This window comes from Marmota flaviventris, chromosome 17 (genome assembly GCF_047511675.1).
Source record: "Marmota flaviventris isolate mMarFla1 chromosome 17, mMarFla1.hap1, whole genome shotgun sequence".
Taxonomy (NCBI): domain Eukaryota; kingdom Metazoa; phylum Chordata; class Mammalia; order Rodentia; family Sciuridae; genus Marmota; species Marmota flaviventris.
This window is the reverse complement of record NC_092514.1, coordinates 11,202,768-11,222,245: the sequence shown is the minus strand read 5'-3', so window position 1 is coordinate 11,222,245 and position 19,478 is coordinate 11,202,768. Positions and strand designations below refer to the sequence as shown.

General features: G+C 43.4%; 1 protein-coding gene across 1 annotated transcript; it reads left to right on the top strand.

The window, feature by feature from the left end:
• Window positions 1-130: 130 nt before the first annotated feature.
• On the top strand, window positions 131-14,618 carry LOC114080651 (serine/threonine-protein kinase Chk2). The gene is made up of 8 exons (XM_027922222.2): window positions 131-190; window positions 2,239-2,338; window positions 5,200-5,286; window positions 6,015-6,178; window positions 6,402-6,517; window positions 7,669-7,754; window positions 11,818-11,898; window positions 14,200-14,618. The coding sequence occupies exons 2-8, from the start codon at window positions 2,240-2,242 to the stop codon at window positions 14,287-14,289; spliced, it is 723 nt and encodes a 240-aa protein (XP_027778023.1). The 5' UTR covers window positions 131-190; window position 2,239; the 3' UTR covers window positions 14,290-14,618.
• The last annotated feature ends 4,860 nt before the right edge of the window (window positions 14,619-19,478 follow it).

Genomic DNA, 19,478 nt, shown 5'->3' with positions numbered 1-19,478 from the left:
GCCTGGGCCTGGGCTCCCCGACTCCCTGGGCAGATGTCTCAAATTCTGTGGCTTTTGTGGTTTCCTTCTTGGGAGTTTCTCACTTGTTTTCATTCTTTCCTTTCTCTCTCTCTCTTTTTTTTTTTCAGCCTTGCATCATCAAGATTAAAAACTTTTTTGATGCAGAAGATTATTACATTGTTTTGGAATTGTAAGTAGTACATGTTTTAAACTTGACATTTTCATTTAAATGCTCAAAAGCCAACATAGACTTGAATGTAGACTTGCCTTGTTCATGCTGGGGACCCTCCCTAAGTATGTGGTGGTGGGATCCACAGTGTGTTTGCATGTCTAGGTAGTGTTAATTCTAGAAGTCGTGCAGTATTTCCACAGGCAGGTAGCAGGGGATTCTAGTCCCTGCATCTGAGTCCTGGGTTTAAACACTACTCTGCAGGTGACTAGTTGACCACCCATGGGTGAGTTTCTTTCATCCCTCTGAGTTTCATCTTCTTAGTGTTAAATGCAGATAATAGTACAGAGTCTTGGAGAAGTTTACATGCTATGAGGGATGGAAAGCCCTGCAGAGTACCTGGCACATGTGGGCGCTTGACATGGGGTCCCTGTTTTTTGGTCTGGGGATTGAACCCAGAGCATTGAGCTGCATTCCCAGCCCCTCTTTTTTGGGGGGAGGGTGGGAACCAGGGATTGAACTCAGGGGCACTCAACCACTGAGCCACACCCCTAGCCCTTTTTTTGTATTTTTATTTAGAGACAGGGTCTCACTGAGTTGCTTAGCACCTTGCTATTGCCGACGCTGGCTTTGAACTTACTATCTTCCTGCCTTAGCCTCCTGAGCTGCTGGAATTGTAGGGATGCACTACCGTGCCCAGCCCCAGCCATTTTTATTTTTCATTTTGAGACAGGTTCTCACTGAGTTGCTTAGGGCCTTGCCTAATTGCTGAGGCTGGCTTCCAACTTGTGATCCTCCTGCTTCAGCCTCCTGAGATGCTGGGATTACAAGTTGTGTGCCACTGTGCCCAGCTTCCACGTGTGTTGATGTTATTACTTTAAAAATATCTGCTTTCGGTGGTCCTTTCTACTTAAGGTGATGGGATCTGGTGGCATGGTGGTGCCTAAGTATCTTTCATTATCTTGCTGCTTTACTTCGTGGTTAGAATGTCCTATCTTCTTTGGTATAACCAAAATAATTTCCTGTGTCATTCCTGGAAGAGGCCTGTCTTATGTCTATTCCTGCATAAATTCACATTTTTTAAGCAGCTGTTGTGACAGGCATGGAATGCTTTGTTCTTGGCTGAAAAATGGAGGCTATGCAGATTGAGTGGCAAGAGCAACTTAGCGAGACCCTGACTCAAAATAAAAAAATGAAACCGACTGGGGTGGTAGCTCTGTGGTAGAGTGCTCTTGGGTTCAATGCCCAGTGCTGCAAAAAATAAAATAAACAGTAATCCTGATTATAACCCTGGGAGAGATGAATGTCCTAGGGTTCTTCAGGGAATATTTGCTGTTACCAAATAGGAGATTGTTATCTGACTGGATCTGGTTGACCCAGTGAATAATGGTCATAATAGTACAGTATAGTAGCTGGTGTTTATTAAGCCCTTACCTGCAAGCTAGGTTAGCACTTCCTGTGGACTTCATAATAATCTTACAGGTTACTTACATGTCATAGGTGGGTTTCTATTTTTAGACCCACTTTAAAGAAAAGGAAACTGAATCAGAGAATTCGAATAACATTGCTGAGCCCTGTGCCAGGTGCCTTACCTATGTCAATCATTTATTTTATACCAACCATCACAGCAGGTGGTGTTACTCCCACTTTTTAAGCTTAGAGAGATTAAATAGCCCAAAGTCCCACAGCTAGGAAGAAGTGGAGTTGGGGTTTAGACCCGAGTTGACTTGATTGTAAGTTCTGGCTTGCTCTTCCTCATCACCTCCGAATCACGCAGGGTACGTGATAAGCGTGCAGGCTCCTGGGCCCACCTCCGGTAGTGAATCAGATCTTAAAGTATCCCAAGTATTACCAATTCCCACTGCACGTTCCTTCTTTCATATTCCTTACTTCTGGTGGGGACATCAGATTGTAGATGAACCTTATTAGCTCATTAGCTCTAATAATGTGAGTCAAAGGTGAATAAAAATGGCAACTCTGTGCTAGTCTGAATGAGTTTGCTCTGTCTTTTATACCATGCAAGTGAGTTTTCCTCTAGGAATGAACACCTTCCTTTGTCTGTGTTTCAGGATGGAAGGAGGAGAGCTCTTTGACAGGGTGGTGGGGAATAAATGGCTGAAAGAAGCTACCTGCAAACTCTATTTTTACCAGATGCTCTTGGCTGTACAGGTGAGAAAAGTCCTCAGTTATTGTGCCAACCTACTTTCTGTGCGGTGCAATTACTACCTGGGTTAGGGAGAAACTGAGGGACTGAGAATTAAAACTCTGAAGCGATCCTGTGTTTGTTCTGTTCTTGGAAAAAACATCCTACCCCTTTGACTCAGATGACAAAGCTCTTGCTGTGAAGTTAAGAGACAGTAAGGAAGGGAACTAGAAAACCAACACCCCCCAAGTCTCCTCTCTTTAGCCTGGAGGTCTTCCTGGAGGGAAATTGATTTCTACCTGTTTTAGTCAGCTTTTTTACCCTGTGACTAAAAGACCTGACAAGAACAAGTTTAGAGGATGAAAAGTTGATTTGGGACTCACAATTTCGGAGGTCAAAGTTCATAGAACACAGGCTCAATTACTCTTGGCCCAAAGTGAGGCAAAACATCATGGCGAGGGCTGGGTTCGAGGCTTGGTGGTAGAGCACTTGCCTATCATGTGTGAGGCACTGGGTTCGATTCTCAGCACCACAAGTAAATAAATAAAGATCCATCAACAAGTAAAAAATATATATTAAAAAAAAACCCACAAGCCATCATGGTGAAAAGGTGTGAAGGAGGCAAACAGCTCAAGACGTGGAAGCCAAGAGAGCTGTGCTCACCAGGGACAAAACACATACCCAGGGCATGCCTGCAGCGATTTACCTGCTCTAGCCACACCCTGTCTGCCTGCTGGTACTGCCCAGTAAACCCCTACCAGTGGATTAATGGTTGATTATTAGGTTAAGGCTCTCATAACCCAATCTTCTCACCTTTGAACTTTTTGTGTTGTCTCACACATAACACTTCATATCTAAACCATAGAACTACGGCTACCTTATCTTTGTAGAAAACCTCCTGTAAACTGGGACTGGGCACAGTTGAGGGGCTGGTGGGCAAGCTGGGGCGAGGGGGACGGGCGTGCTCTTCCTGGCTCATTTACTCAGTTCCCTCCAGATGCAGCATCTTGGTCATGGGAGTGGACAGGTGGGTGAGGCATGTGCCTGGCCTTCTCTATTCAGTGAAAGTGTTGATAGAGAAGCTGTTGGTGGCACTTTGCCTTGAGGGATACCACCATTTTCCAAGCAGAATTGGTTATGGTGATTCCCCACCAAGATTCCTATTCATTGCAGTAAATGCAGTGGAGGGAGCAGATTTCTTATGGGGGAGGGAGACTGGAAATTTAACTCAGGGGCACTTAACCACTGAGCCACATCCCCAACCCTTTTTTTCAGTTGGAACACACTACCTTTATTTTATTTATTTATTTTTATGTGGTGCTGAGGATCCAACCCAGGGCCTCACATGTGCTATGCGGGTGCTCTACTGCTAAGCCGCACAACCCCAGCACCCCCAGCCCTTTCTATGTTTTATTTAGAGACAGGGTCTCTGAGTTGCTTAGGGCTTCGCTTTTGCTGAGGCTGGCTTTGAACTTGTGATCCTCCTGCCTCAGCCTCCTGAGTCCCTGGGATTATAGGTGTGTGCCACTGTGTCTGGCTGGGAGCTGTTCTTGTATTGGGTGAGGATTGAGGGAGATTTTTCTGGGAGAGGTCCACCTGGGTTTGGCCTTGAAGGTTTCATCAGGTTAATTTCCCACTGAAAGTGCCCAGAGGGACATCCAGGGCAGGCTGAAGTTCATGATCATAAGCCCCCCACCCCTCTGTCCAACCCCCTTTTTTTTGTTTTGTTTTGTTTTTCTGTTCTGGGAACAAGTGCTCTACCCCTGAGTTACACACCAGTCCTCAAAGTCTTTTTAATGGTGGCTGTCACCTACCTAGTGCTTATCTCCCTTATTGGTTTTTCCCTTTCTTATATTTACTGATCAAGAATATTACAGTGAGGGGCTGCGGCTGTGGCTCAGTGGCACAGCTCTTGCCTGGCATGTGATCCTCAGTGCTGCATACAAAAACAATAAGCAAATAAAATAAAGGCATGCTGTCCATCTACAACTACCAAAAATTTTTTTAAAAAAAGAATATTACAGTGGATTGAGTATATGGAGCAATTGCTATGAGACATTTTTAGTATATATGTAAATATATCATTTTGATGGAATTTTTATGTTTATTTTGGTATGTTCTCAAAATATTTTATATCACTCACTTAAGTTTTATTGAATTAAATACCTTATATTTCTGCCAATGTGAAAGGATATGTGTTTTCTTGAATTGTGAAATGCAAGCTTTATTGTCTCAGTTGCTGTTTTTGTTTTTTTAGAGAATTGTGAAAGTTTACTGAATGCTGTGATTAACTTCTTAATATTCTCCCTCCACCATAAAAAAGAGCAGTGTAGTTTTTGCAGTTGACCTCACGTTAAAGATAGAGTCTGATTTCCTGAGGGAAGTATTATTTCTTTTTTCAATAATTCTTCTAGGATAGGCTTGGTCCCATTTCAGAGGCGAGAATAATTAGAGTTTTCTGGAAAAATTCTGTATTGTCCCTTAAAGAGAGATGGGATACCATTCTTTCTCTTCCTAAATGAGATAGAAAGTGTTCTTTTCTGGTAGTCATCTTTCATAGGTAAGAACATTCTTAAGACAAATCTACACACACACAAACACGCATGCACACACATACACACACACACACACACGATAATGTAGTAGAAAAGAGAGAAAAGGAACCAGGTCCTTGACTAAATTGTGACTAGTGTTGACCCCACTGTACTTTTGAAATTCCACTTATAAGTCACTGAAGTCTATCTTCTTCTTAAGTCTATCTTCTTTATCTTCTTCAATGTGGGCAGGTTTTAAATGACCAACAAAATTGATTTCACATTTAGAAAAAAAAAAAAAAGGACTTCCTAGAAAATATAAATCTAAGGGCTATGCCTTCCTTTCTGTGTAGTACCTTCACGAAAATGGCATTATACATCGGGATTTAAAGCCAGAGAATGTTCTACTGTCATCTCAAGAAGAGGACTGTCTTATAAAGGTAAAAGTTATGTTCTGTATGTGAGCATTCTGGTAGAAACTGTCTTTTAATTCCTCGTGTGAAAAATGGGAGCAAAATAAAAAAAAAAGACTGAGAATCTGATTTTTGCACTCAGCATTTGTTGTAGAGATCAGGTGATATCCTGTCTCTCTGGAGTCTAATGAGCATTTATCAGCTCCATTGTATACAATCCACCTTTGTGCAGAGGGGTCTAAACAGATGAATGAATTACATATCCTGCCTGGACCTCTTTTTCAAGCTTCCTTTTAGAATCTTCTGTTAGAATTTAAAAATAAATAAGAAAATAAACTATATCTCAAAAGACCCAGGCTGCATCTCTGAATCTGAGGGTGGCACCCAGGTGCAAGAATTTTTTTCAACCTCCCCAGATATTCCACAGTTAATCAAATTTGAGAGCCTAGGGTCTAAGAAGAATAGTGTAACTAACTAGAATCCTCGGGTGTTTGTCATAGGGATCACAAACTTTCTATAAGGTTACAAAGAACATAGGTAAACTGGAAAACCTAATTCTTGAAGTTCTTAAGTTAGGGATTTTAAGCAAAATTTAGTACTGGAACTTGCAAGCCATGAGTTTGCAGACTTCAGATGAACCTCAGGTATGAAGCACACAATGAAAGCTGATGTAGCTGATGTGGGACCAGCAGACTATGATACTCTTTTTATTTTAGGACATTGTTAAAAATTATTCCTTTTGTCCTTAATTTTAGATTACTGATTTTGGGCAGTCCAAGATTTTGGGGGAGACCTCTCTCATGAGAACTTTATGTGGTACCCCCACTTACTTGGCTCCCGAGGTTCTTCTTTCCATTGGAACTGCCGGGTATAACCGTGCTGTGGACTGCTGGAGTTTAGGAGTTATTCTTTTTATCTGGTAAGAAAAGTTTTCATTGCTACACAATCTGGTTGGAGGTAATTAGATGAAAGCATAACCATATTCAGGTAGCAAGGTCATGTTTCATTTAGGTCACTTTTCGACCACTGATTTAAAGAAAAACCTGCTTTTTCATGATTCTGAAACCAAGAAATCTGTATATCTGAATGCCTCTGAGAATGCCATTTGATTTCTTTCCCTTTTTCTCTCTACCAATATAAAGCCTTAGTGGGTATCCACCTTTCTCTGAGCATAAGACTCAAGTGTCACTGAAGGATCAGATCACCAGTGGAAAATACAACTTCATTCCCGAAGTCTGGGCAGATGTTTCAGAGAAGGGTATGGATACGAAAAGGGTTAAGAATATGTGGTTTACTACGATGTGGGTATGCTCTTGGTGGGAGTGTCTTTTCAAACTCTGTGGTGTTTTCTCCTATTAGTCTGTTCTAGTTTTGATTAGTTTTTACAGAATTTGAAAATTAGAACAAATGATCAAATTGTTCATTCAGCACATTGAGCTCAAGTTCCTAGTCTACTGTTTCCTAGCTGTGTGACCTTCAGCAAGTTATTGAACTTCTGAGTTTCTATTTTCTTTATTTGTAAAGATCCTCCTCTGATAGTCCTCACCTTAAATTAAATGGTTTTTCTGAGTGCTAAGTGTAATGTACACAAGTGACTGGTACCTATTTTAGTGTGCAAAAGAATAAGTAACTTTTTAGTTACAAACTTTCCTTTGAGTTAGCCCCGTATAAAAAGCTCAATGTAAGTTACTTCGTATATTTTTAAATTTTTTTTAGTTGTTGATGGACCTTTATTTTATCCATTTATTTATATGCGTTGCTGAGAATCGAACCCAGTGTCTCACACATGCTAGGCTAGTGCTCTACCACTGAGCCACCACCCCAGCCCCTTACTTTTTTGTATTTTTATAATTTAAAAATGTAACCTTATAATTTTCAGAAGAAAAAGTGGAAACTTAAAACTAAATATCCAGTAGTGTAACATAGGTGATCGTGCTAAGCATGGGTGCTCTTTAAGGAATAATATTATTGCAGTATACAAGCCAGCCTTCATTGCTTGCTGGAGTAGTCAGGCTTTATTTCTGACAAGCCAGATTTTCACAGAGCCCCTCTTTGGTTGAGGGACTCTCATTACCAGTCCTGGGGTGTCAGGGAGAGTTGGCTGTAGCATTTTGAATATCTCAGAACTGGGTAGAAGGTCAGTTTAATTAGTTTGAGTCCAGCAACAAGAGAGGGAGCAGGGAGCTAAGAAGCTGTGTCCCAGAGGGGGAGATGGGGAGCATCATCATCATTCCTGGTGTTTAGAGTCCTCTGCACACAGGGAGGAGGACCTGGGGTCCTGCCCACTGTCTGCTGACTCCATAATGATCTCTTTCTGGATGGTGGCCTGTCATTCTGCATACCTTAATATTGCTGATTGGATGTGTTTATCCTTTTCACTATAGTTTGCCAATTCTCTTGTTACCTTAGCTCTGGATCTCGTCAAGAAGTTGTTGGTCGTGGATCCAAAGGCGCGGTTTACGACAGAAGAAGCCTTAAGTCACCCATGGCTTCAGGTGGGTGTGGGGCAGTACCCACTTGCATGAAATGCACAGGGAGCCCTGAGCTAGGCGAGGAAGAGGATGGAAACATAACCTTTGCAATGTTGGGTCTGTTTTAGGTTGAACTGTAGGTTCACCCAACAGGTGAGCTAGGCTGGCCTTCATTCCAGCCATCTTTCACCTTAAATAAGGGAGGATGGCAGCCTCCCTGGGAAGAATCCAGCCATTTCTCAGTTCCATGTGATTGGGTGTGAAGGGTCTCACTTCTTATTCCTGGTGAGTAGGCTTGCTGTATTGCAGGCTGACACCTGCGTCTTTCAAGTCTGCATTACTTCTCTGTTCTTGCTGGGAACTGTGGCTGCCATTAGATCGTGCATGGACCTCATTCAGAGTTGCCAGAGTTGGAAGTCTTTAGTGGATTTGTCAGATTCATGTTTGGTGTTAGAATTAGCTACAGCAGTGGGGAGGTTTTTTTTTTTTTTTTTCTTTTTGTACCGGGGATTGAACTCAGGTGCACTTGACCACTAAGCCACATCACCAGCCCTGTTTTGTATTTTATTTAGAGACAGGGTCTCACTGAGTTGTTTAGCACCTTGCTTTTTTCTGAGTTTGGCTTTGAACTTGCGATCCTCCTGCCTCAGCCTCCCTAGCTGCTGGGATGACAGGTTTGCACCCCTGTGCCCAGCCAGGCAGGCTTTTGATGGACGTCTGATCTTCCATTTCCTGTGTCGTCATTCAGCACAGCCATGCCTCTTTCTATTAATTTTCTTTTGATCTGTTTTCTGTGGGGATTAGGCACTTACTAATCAGGTAGTTCGAGCAATAGACTGTTACTCTTGGGGATTACTGGTCCACAAACTCCTTGGGCAGTCTGGCCTCAGCTCTATATTTAAGGCTCTCAGGGAAGGCTGTTCCCCATTCTGTTTTCCAACCCTCTACACCTAACAGTTTTGCTCAGGCCAGCTCAGGTTGAGAACAACAAATCCTTAATGGAGGGAAAAAAAAAGCCCAGATATATGTGTTTGGGATGTTGCCATGGAAACAGCAATCTCCCCAGAAGAAATCTGTCAGATGATTTAGCATTTAATAGACCACACAGATTTGAGACAGCAGGACTTTGGAGAAAAGGAGTTTGGAAACAAAGGGTGCCTATGGATGAAGGGATTTAATTTTGATGAAAAAGAGAAACACGCCTCTTGGCTCTTTTCATGTATCCTAGTAAGGAAACTCTTGGGGTCCCCATGTGGAGAGGTTGGAGGAGCTGTGTTGGGCTTGGAAAAAAAATAGAGAGCTGGCCAGCAAGTCCTAGGGACAGGATTTGCATCTGCCTGAAATTTATGAGGCAGCACAGCCTATTTTTCTTGTACTTTTTGTCTCAAAAGAAAACTTACAACTAAGAAAGTGAAGTTCAACTCTGCCACAGGGGTCTCCTGTCAATACTCTTTTATCCACATTTTGTTTTTGCAGCCAAAGGTGGAGAGGACAAGGCTGCAGATGGGTTATCTAAAACATCAGTTAGTGATGGTTAGGTTTTTATTTTGGGAAAGTTCTGTTTTTCAGAAGCCAAATGGTTTTATGGGTTTGGCACTGGGCTGAACACTGGGAATGTGAATCGTGGTCTCTGTGTTGTCATTAGCAGTGTCTGGTTTGGGGAGCATCTCTCATTTCTCCTTCTTCTTTAATACATTTTTAGTTGTAGAGGGATACAATATCTTTGTTTATTAATTTATTTTTTATGTGGTGCTGAGGATCAAACCAGTGCCTCACACATGCTGGGCAAGCGCTCTGCCACTGAGCCCCAGCCCTCCTCACATCCTCTTCTTGCCTCATGTTGAGTGCCTGAGAGGATTCCTTCCTGCTTGACTTCAAGGGATAATTTAATACTTTTGAATAGGTTGTGGACATCTCAAAGGAAGGACATTTACAGATAAACTCTGCCACCAGGGGGCTGAGGATGTAGAGCCCTTGCTTAGCATAAGTGAAGCATTAGTTTCAATCCCCAGCATTGCAAAAAACAAAACTAAACAAAATGAAATAATAATAAAAAACTTTACAGTTTGCGTCAACAATGAGGTTCTTTTTTATGTAAGCTAATTGATGACTTGTAAATATACTTAATAGACTTGGGTCACTGAAGGTCTAAAGGAGAAGGGCATTTGTGTTAGCAGCCTCTTACTATGACATACCTGAGATAAATTGACTTAAAAAGAGGAAAAGTCCATTTTGGCTCTCAGTTTTGGTGATTTTAGACCATGACCAAAGGGGCCCCATTGCTTTGAGCATGTGGTGAGGCAGCATATCATAGCAGGAGTGTGTGGTGGTGACCTGTTTGTCTCATGGCTGGTGTGAAAAATATGAGAGAGGAAGAGGAAGAAACTGGATTTCCACAGTCTTCTTTGGGGAATGCCCCCAATGACCTAACCTCCTCCCACTAGGCACCACCTCTCTGAGGCTCCGCCCTCTCACAGTAGTGCTGAGACACACAATCCTACCATTATTCCATTGTAATTTCATTGGTTCATGCATTTATTCCTTCAGAATAGTCAATGAGCTCTTGTGTCAAATACTCTTAGGCAGCATGGATATAAAGAGGAATAAGATAAGTCCTTGCCTAGGGAGCTGACGTCTGCATCACAGTTGCTGACTGCAGTCCTACAGTGTGGTGTGATGTATCTGTTGGCGGGGTGGGGGTGGGGGTAGGTGCAGAATACAGTGCTAATCAGGAGGAGGCAGGGCCACTGCCCACAGGGCTCTGGTGTGAACAGGACTGAAGCCTGCATGATCTGGCAACAGTGTCGGGGGTGAGTGTCAGCATTCTCAAATGTTTACTGGGTCCCTCTGCCAGGAAGGCCCCTGTGCCTGTGAGAGTGACTGGTATCTAGGGGATGCTCAGGAAGAATTTGTTCACTGATTGGAACAAGGAAGGTGGGCTATGAAGGTTGCAGGGAGGTAAGGAGGGCATTCCTGGGGGAGCTGTGGTGTGAACTCAGTATGGGGGGAAAGAATGGATGGGCTTTGGCAAGTGACAGTACGTGAGAAGTGACATCCTCTAGCCATGGGAGAGTCTAGAGGGGAATCCAGGTGAGCATGACCCTACCAAGATAGGCTGAGGGACTAGGCAGAGTGATGGAAGCAGGTGGTAGTTCCAGTTGCTAGATAGAGAAGAGATGAAGCAGTTGGTAGTCCTCTAGCATCATGCAGCTGCTGAGCGGTGGAGACCCCGTTGTCCTCTCCCTCTGGTGGCTTACGGGGAAGAGTAGGGAGAAGGTGGGTTGCTTGGTAAAGTATGTGGGGCTTTGGAATCGAACTGCTTGAGGTCTATATACTGCACACTTCACTGGTGAGTGGCTGAGCTTAGCCCACATTCTTTGACATATTTTGCATTTTCGAAGATGGGGAGAACCGGACCAGGCCACCCATCAAGACTCTCAAATGCAAATCCTTGAACCCTATAGAACTTAGCATCTGGAGAGGTAGAGCTACCCTCACACCTCACACATCTGGGCAGTTGTTCTCTTTGCCCACTCCTTCTCTGCCCCACCTTTTCCTCCTGCAGCATGAAGCACCTGTAATGCTATGTCGTGTTCATTGTTGTCCTTTCTCATTAGAGCTGAGCTTGGGATACTGTGGGCTTCAAGACCATGTGGCACTTTGTATAGCACCTGCTGGGTAATTTTCTTAGGGTGCTGAGTCCGTTGTTCGATTGGTATCTGGGTAAATGGCCTTGCTGATGGCAGGGCAAGGGGGCGATGTGGAAGGATTCAGGGAGCTGCATGGAGTCAGCCCCAGCCTTTGGCTCTCAGGATCTGCTGGTTATCTGGAGTCTGTGGTTCTCTTACCCACTGAGCTCTTAGGACCATGGGTTTGATTCAGTCAGTGTTGACTGAGCTGTCACTGCTCATGAGACTACTCAGAAGGCAGAGGTGAGCACCCATGGGCCCTTCACTTCGGGAACTTGAGCAAGGGGGTGATTCTTAGCAGACACTTGCCATCCTTGCAGGGGTGCCTTGCCCTGTCCTTCTAAAGGAGTTTTCTTTTCCCCAGACACAGCCTACTTATGTTTTTCATTTCTTCACAGGATGAGGACATGAAGAGAAAGTTTCAGGAGCTACTGGCCGAGGAAAATAAATCAATCGCTCTATCCCAGATCCCAACCCAGGTATCCCTACTAATGATTAATAAATCTAGACTAGGTTTAAAGAGCTGATGAGTGAGCCTAATGAGTCTAAAGATTCTCTTTTATTTATTTTTTAAATATTTTATTTTTAGTTGTAGATGGACACAGTATCTTTATTTATTTTTATGTGGTGCTGAAATTCACACCCAGTGCCTCACGCATGCAAGGCAAATGATCTACCACTGAGCTACAACCCCAGTCCCAGGTCTGAAGAGTCTTGAGGGTGACAGTTGCTTCACATTCTTAAAGATCTATGTAGTAGGTGTTACGTTTCAACTTGATCTGCTCTAGCGTCCTTATAAGATTGCTTAATATGTTAGTGAAGCACACGTAGGGCCTGTCACTTGAAAGTTCTCCTCAGGGCAAGACTAAACCATCTGTTAGAGGCTCGATTTTAAATTCGTTGGAAAACTTAAAATTTGGACAAATGATGATTTCTTGGTTATAATTTTATTCTTCTAAAATTCTTTGTAAGTATAAATAAATATCACTTCATTCCTGTCTAGCTTTCTTTTGGTTAATGATAGTTCTGCCTTTTTTTTTTTTTTTTAAGGTACTGGGGGTTGAACTCAGGGGCACTTGTCCACTGAGCCAAACCCCTAGCCCTATTTTGTATTTTATTTAGAGACAGGGTCTCACTGAGTTGCTTAGCACCTTACTTTTTTTTTTTTTTTTTTTTTTTTGCTGAGGCTGGCTTTAAATTCATGATCCTCCTGCCTCAGCCTCCCGAGCCGCTGGGATTATAGACGGGCACCACTGGTTGCACTATTGCAAGCACTGCAAAAGTTCTGCTTTTTTCCCACTCTCCCTCCCAGTTTTATAAATGGTGAAGCAAGCAAGGCAAGATTGCCTTTTCCATAAAAGAGTAAAAGTTGGGGCTCTAAGTGAGAGGTTTTAGTCTTTCTCACTTTTTGTGATATCGACCATTGAACCCAGGGCCCCACACATGCTAAGCAAGTACTCTACCACTGAGCTATACCCCCTAGCCCTTTTTATTTTATTTTGAGACAGAGTCATACTAAGTTGTCCTGAAGGCCTCAAGCTGTCTGTCTTTTCTGCTTTAGCCTCCCAAGTAGCTCTCTGTTTTGGTGCTAGGGAGTAAATGCAGGGCCTTAGTGTAGGCTAAGCACATACTTTACCACTAAGCTGTAAGCCCAGTTCCATTTAATACTCCAAATCTACTGAGCTTGGCAACAGTTGCACACTAGTGTATAGGATTCTGTTTGTGATCTTGCTGACCAGGAGCTATAGTTGCCTCACATCAAGAGAGAATATTGCTAGCCTACAAAAAGATGTTCAGAGTCTGCACCTGAGGTTGTGGTGGCCCTGTGGCAGAGCGCTTGCCTGGCATGTGTGAGGCACTGAATTCAATCCTCAGTGCCACATAAAAATAAATAAAATAAAGGTATTGTATCCACCTACAACTGAAAAAAAAAAGATATCTAGATTTAGATTCAAAGTTTACTTTCTACTGTTTGCATTTGCTTATGCACCATTGTAAAATATAAAAATTGTAGTTGAAAAAAAATTGTAATTGAGTTGAGTATGGTGGTGCACATCTGTAAATCCCAGTGGTTTGGGAGTCTGAGGCAGGAGGATTGAAGTTCAAAGCCAGCCTCAGCAACTTAGTGAGGCTCTGTCTCTAAATAAAATACAAAAAGTGTTCGGTAGTTAAGTGTCTCTGGGTTCAATTCCCAATATCAACAAAAAGGGTGGTGGGTGTTCCTGGGGTTGTGGCTCAGTGGTAGAGCACTTTCCTAGCATGTGTGAGGCATTGGGTTCGATCATCAGACCACATAAAAGTAAATAAATAAACATCTTAAAAAATACAATACCCTTAAAAATTTCTTTCTTTCTTTCTTTTTTTTTTTTTTGTAATGGGAATTGAACCCAGGGGCGCTCAACCACTGAACCACATCGCCTTTTTAAAAAAATATATTTTATTTAGAGACAGAGTCTCTCTGAGTTGCCGAGGCAACTGATCCTCCTTCCTCAGCCTCCTGAGCTTCTGGGATTACAGGTGCGCTCCACTACGCCTGGCAAGATTTCTTATAAAAACAAAATTGCAGTTGAACTGTCCTTACATCATTAAGTGGTTGGAAGCCACAAGAAGAGAAATGTTAGATAAGTGTATTGGAGTCCAGTGGGGATTCAGTGACCACCAGTTATTCTTGGTACCACGCTTTACATGAAGTGACCCTGGTTGACTGATAGCTAATTGGGGAACTTTAATAGAAGCTGGTGATTTTCTTCTAAACATTCTCCCTTTTTCTTTATTTGCAGCCTTCCACTAGTCAAAAGCGGCCCCTGGAAGGGGAAGCCGAAGACACAGAGTCCTCGAAGCGCCGGGCTGTGTGTGCGGCTATGCTGTGAACACTGGAGTGAACCTGAAGAAATGTACTTCTTTCACTCTGCTGTCATCTTCCTTTTCTTTAAATCTTTTTTTTTAATCATTTGTATTTTGATTATGGGAATAATTGCTTTTCCACAATCACTGTTAATCCAATTAAAAACCTGATGGAATGTGGGCTTTGTACTTATGCTTCAACCAACTTTTTGGTTGAATGCCTTTTATTTAAAAAAAAAATTTTTTTTTTCTTTAAAAAAAAAATAGTTGGGGGGGGTGCTGGGGCTCAGTGGTAGGGCACCTGCCGTGCACGTGTGAGGCCCTGGGTTCGATCCTCAGCACCACATAAAAATAAATAAAGATACTGTGTCCATCTACAACTAAAAAAATGTTAAAAGAAAAAAAAATGTTAGGGGTGGGATATGGTTCAGTGACTGGATTCTTACATTGCAAATGTAAGGCCCTGCGTTTGATTCCCAACACCAAAATAAAGAAAGAAATAAAATGAAAAAAAAAAAAAAAAGTTATGTGTGCTTTTTCATCTAGAGCCCTACTTGGGTTGTTGTTACCAGGCAGTTTCTCTGGATGTCACCTGGTTTCAGCCAGGGACAGCTAAATACAAATTCTGAAGGCCCCTTAGAAAGTTACAGGGAAAGGGGCACAGGGAGGTTGGGGGTGGCATTTGTAGTGACTCACACTCAGAAATTTCAAGAGATGGTAGGTACATTGGTGTATGTATCATGTGCCAGTTTTAAATTCTCATCCTTTGTGTTAAAGATACATGTCTTCACAGTCTGAAACCTTGGGACTAGATAAGTTGTGAAATTCAAATTTTTCCAAGGTTAGGCAGCTGATTCACTTCTCTTGTATATTATGTGTAATACCCCAGGGGGGGTCCCATAACCATACTCATTGATATTTCTGCAGCAAATATTCACAGCAAAAGGGGAAGAGAAAGAGGAAGGTTGTCCCATGTTAATGCATGTCAAACTTTTCTCCCAAATGAATTAGGGATGACTTATTTTAGAAGTGGAGTTTAGGCATGTGGGCATGTTACATTGACCCAGTAATGATTAGGAAGGCCCTGTGCAAAAAGCCCTATTCTTGGCTGATCTTGTCTTCACAGTGATCATATAAGCTAAGTCACCCAGCCACCCTCATGTTACAGGTAAGGAATCCAGGCTTAGAGAAGTAAGGTAACTTTTCCAAAATCACACAGCTGATAAGCGGCAGAGTTGGGACCCAACCTAGGTTTTTCTGAATCCAGAACTAATGTCTATCTTCCTAGTTTCATGTTCAGACTCATGGATGGTGACTTGCTGACAAAATGCACAAGCAACTGATGTCTAAACTCAAATGTCAGCATGTTCAGTGAACTGCCCAAAGGAGCATATATCCTTGTTTACCATCAAGTGCGATCAGTCCCTCCAGGCTGGCTTCAGGGACAGCCCTATGATCTGTAGAAGTTGGAACATCTTTGGCAGAAAACAGACCACTCACATCATTTCATGGAGGGGATGTGTATCGAGGTCACAGATGCCTGGATCTGGAGCCATCAGGAATGCAGGCATTTCTAATGCCTGCTTCCTCTCTGATTCTGCTTTTTCTTTCTTTCTTTCTTTCTTTCTTTTTTTTTAGAGAAAGAGAAGAGAGAGAGAATTTTTTAATATTTATTTTTCAGTTTTCGGTGGACACAACATCATTATTTTTTTAATGTGGTGCTGAGGATCAAACCCAGCACCCCGCGCATGCCAGGCAAGCGTGTTGCCACTTGAGCCACATCCCCAGCCCTACTTTTTATTTTTTTTAAAAAAATATTTATTTAGTTGTGGATGAACACACAGTATCTTTATTTATTTTTATATGGTGCTGAGGATTGAACCCAGTGCTTCACCCAGGTGAGGCAAGCGCTTGACCACTGAGCCCCAGCCCTAACTCCTCTGCTGCTTTTTCAATTTTGCCTGGTTGACACTAGATCATATTGTAATTCACTGGCCATACCATGGTTCGAATGCTACTTACCAGCTAGGACAGTGTCAAGGGCACACAGCTGTTGCCCCTGGCACTAGGGATGGGAGTGGGGTTGGCAATTTCTATTAGAAAGGTATGCACGTATTCTGAGGTTTGGCTAGCCTGGTGCAGGGGGCTGATGGGATTTAGGTGGTTTGAATATTGAAAGGAATGAGGTTGAGATTGCCAAGTTAGATGGGTTTTAGTTCATTTGAATAATGTGGAGGTTGAGGTTTCTTAGGGCATTTTCCCTCTTGGGCACAGTTAGCCAGCCCTTCCCTGTTTCCGGGGCACATTGTGGCTCCCTCTGATGATACCTGCCATGATAGGCTAAATAATGACCCTCAATAGGTGTCCTCATTCTAATCCCCAGAATCTGTGAATGTTACTTTACATTGCAAAAAGGACTTCATGGACATGATTAAGGATCTTGAGGTGGGGAGATTATCCTGTCTTATCCTGTGGGCCCAATGTCATCACAAGGATCCTTTTAAGAGGGACCCAAGAGAAGCCAGAATCAGATGAATGATGTGATAACTGAACGTAGATTGGATTGATGTGCTTTGAAAATGGAAGGAGGGGTCTAAAGACTATAAACAACCATGGAAACTGAAAAAGGAAGCCAATGGATTCTCCCTTCAGTGCTCTTTGAAGGAACTGGTCCTTTACAACTTGACTTGAACCAACTGAAACTGATTTCAGGCTTCTGACTTACAGAACTATAAGTAATTTTGTCTTGCTTTGAGCTGTGCAGTTTGTGATAACTTGTTACAGCAGCCATAGGAGACTAATACATTTACTAAAGGGGAGACACTGACTGCTGATGAGGGCCACTTGACACTGATTTTCTCTTCCTAGCCTCACTGTAATTTCCTTTTAGGAGAATTTTTTCCTCTATTACATGAAATCATGGCATGGGGCTTCAAGGTGAGGTGGGGAGACAACTGTGGAAGCTGAAGAAGTCCTAGAAGTTCCTTCTGCTATGGAACTGATAGCTGGTCATCTAGCTGGAGATGGGTACAGGACTTCGAAATATGAGCAAAAGGAGCTGGGATGGCAACATTCATGATGGGCACAATATTGTGCTTACAGAACATTGGCTTTTGGGTAAGTTATTTGCTGGAATTTTGGTTAAGTTTCTTGATAAGCTTTGGCTTCCTTATCTTTAAAATGGGTTCAGTAAGAATAACCATCTCTGATGCTGTTTGTGAGGATTCAGTGGAATAAGGTCCATAAAGTGCCCAGTTATGTGGTAAGGGTTGTCTTCCATCATGAGGTAGGATAGCCATGTAAGTAGTCAGTTCTTGAAAGCATCATCATCTTTCAGTTCTTGCTTGGGCACTTGTGGGGTCATTGGGATACCTTTGACTAAGTAGACTTGGCAAATGCTGGGCCTGGGATTGGCAGTTGGAGGAGAGGTGGAGAGTCGTTTCTCATTGGCGGAGGAAGTAACTGCCACTCCCTTTTGCAGAACAGGCAGTTGGTTCTATGGTGGACCTACTGCATGCCTACTTGATGGTGTCCTGGATATCTCTTGTTTGTGCTGGCCCTGTGCCCAATGCCTCTTCTGTTCAGGTGGAAGCATCCTTTTTCCCAATTACCCTTCCTGTTTATATCCTTCTGGAGGGTCTGACTTCAATCCCTTCCCATACATCCAGCTCTAGCCAATATGGATTGGCTCAGGAAGGGCATGTAGCTCAAATGGGTCCAATGATGAGTTAACCTTGGGACTCTGGCTGGGTCTACAGGTTGAAGCATCCCTAGTCTGAAAATTCAAAATGCTCCAAAATCCAAAACTTTTTGAGCAGTGATATGATGGATTATGAAAAATTCCATACATGAAATTTGGTTTCATGCACAATACTACTAAAAATATTGTATAATGTTAACTTCAGGCTCTGTGTTTAACGTATGTATGACGCATAAACAAATTTCATATTTAGGTTTGGGTCCCATCTCCAATATATCTCATTATATGTACACAAATATTCCAAAATCCAAGATCTGAGACACCTCTGAGCATTTAGAATTACGGATACTCGACCTGTACTGGGAAACAGCCCCTGCTTTCTTGGTAGATGAAGCTACTTAAGTGAAAGAAACTGTATAGAAATGAAGTTATTAGAGAGCAAATGAAACCTGCAACAGGTCAGAGAGGCTGAGTTTGGTTTGAGGTACTGGATTCCGCTATGCCAGAAGTGAGGCTCCAGCCAGAATTTTCCAATTATGGGAGGAGGTAAATTTCTCTCTTTTTTCCCCCCTCCAGGTTGTTTGTGTCACTTGTGTCTGAAAAATGCCAAGAGAAATAAGCACAACCATTTACAAATTCCAAGAGACTCTTGAAAACTTCTTTTTCTAGTAGGGAAAATGTTCTCTGCTATTGTTTTGGTGCCAGCTTTAGGGTTTTGAGGCAGAGTATGGAAAGTGAAGACGTGGGAAGTAAGAGTCTCTTGCAGCCCCAAGGTTGGGTGAACTCCCAGCTAATTATACCGCAGAGTTTGGGACAGAACCCCTTTCATTAAACTTTTAGGAGTCTTGGACGGATAGGGCAGGAGCTACAATACGGAGCCTTCGAAGGCTGCTTGTGCGCCAGGCAGAGTGCTGAGGGGTGTGGATGCCTTGTCAACCCTGGGAAATCCGCTGCACACGTAGAAATCGAGGTTCTCTGGGTCGGTCAGGTGACGTGCCCAGTCTCCCAGTTTGGGAGATGGAGGTGGCACTTGAACCCTTTAAGGAGAGCCCACCTCTTAAGCACTTGGGGTGGTGCTGGATTTTGAGCCTGATGTCCGAGGTCAGTGAAGAGGCGGGACTTGAACTCAGGTTTCCAGAGTCTGGCTCTCCCCAGGATACTGGAGTTCACTGTGCCACCTCCATTCGCGCACGTGCCTGCACACCTCCAGGAGTGGGGTCTCAGCAACCGAAGGGCGTCCTTCGTCTGGCACTTCTTGGGCGCACCCTCGCCCCAGGCCCCGCGATGCGGGTGACACATTGGAGGCAGTGGAGAAATGGGCTTGGCTGGGGTGGTCCGCAGTGCGGCAGGCGGCGGCGCAGAGCCGGGAACGGCGCGCTCTCCCTCCCGGGCGGGACAGGCACGGCGGGGGTAAACGCGACGCCGGGAACAGCGACCGGCTTCTCCAGGCTCCAGGCGGGGCGCGAGGGAGGGGGGGGCGCGGCGAGCGCGCGCGTGCGCGGTGTGTGCGAGGGA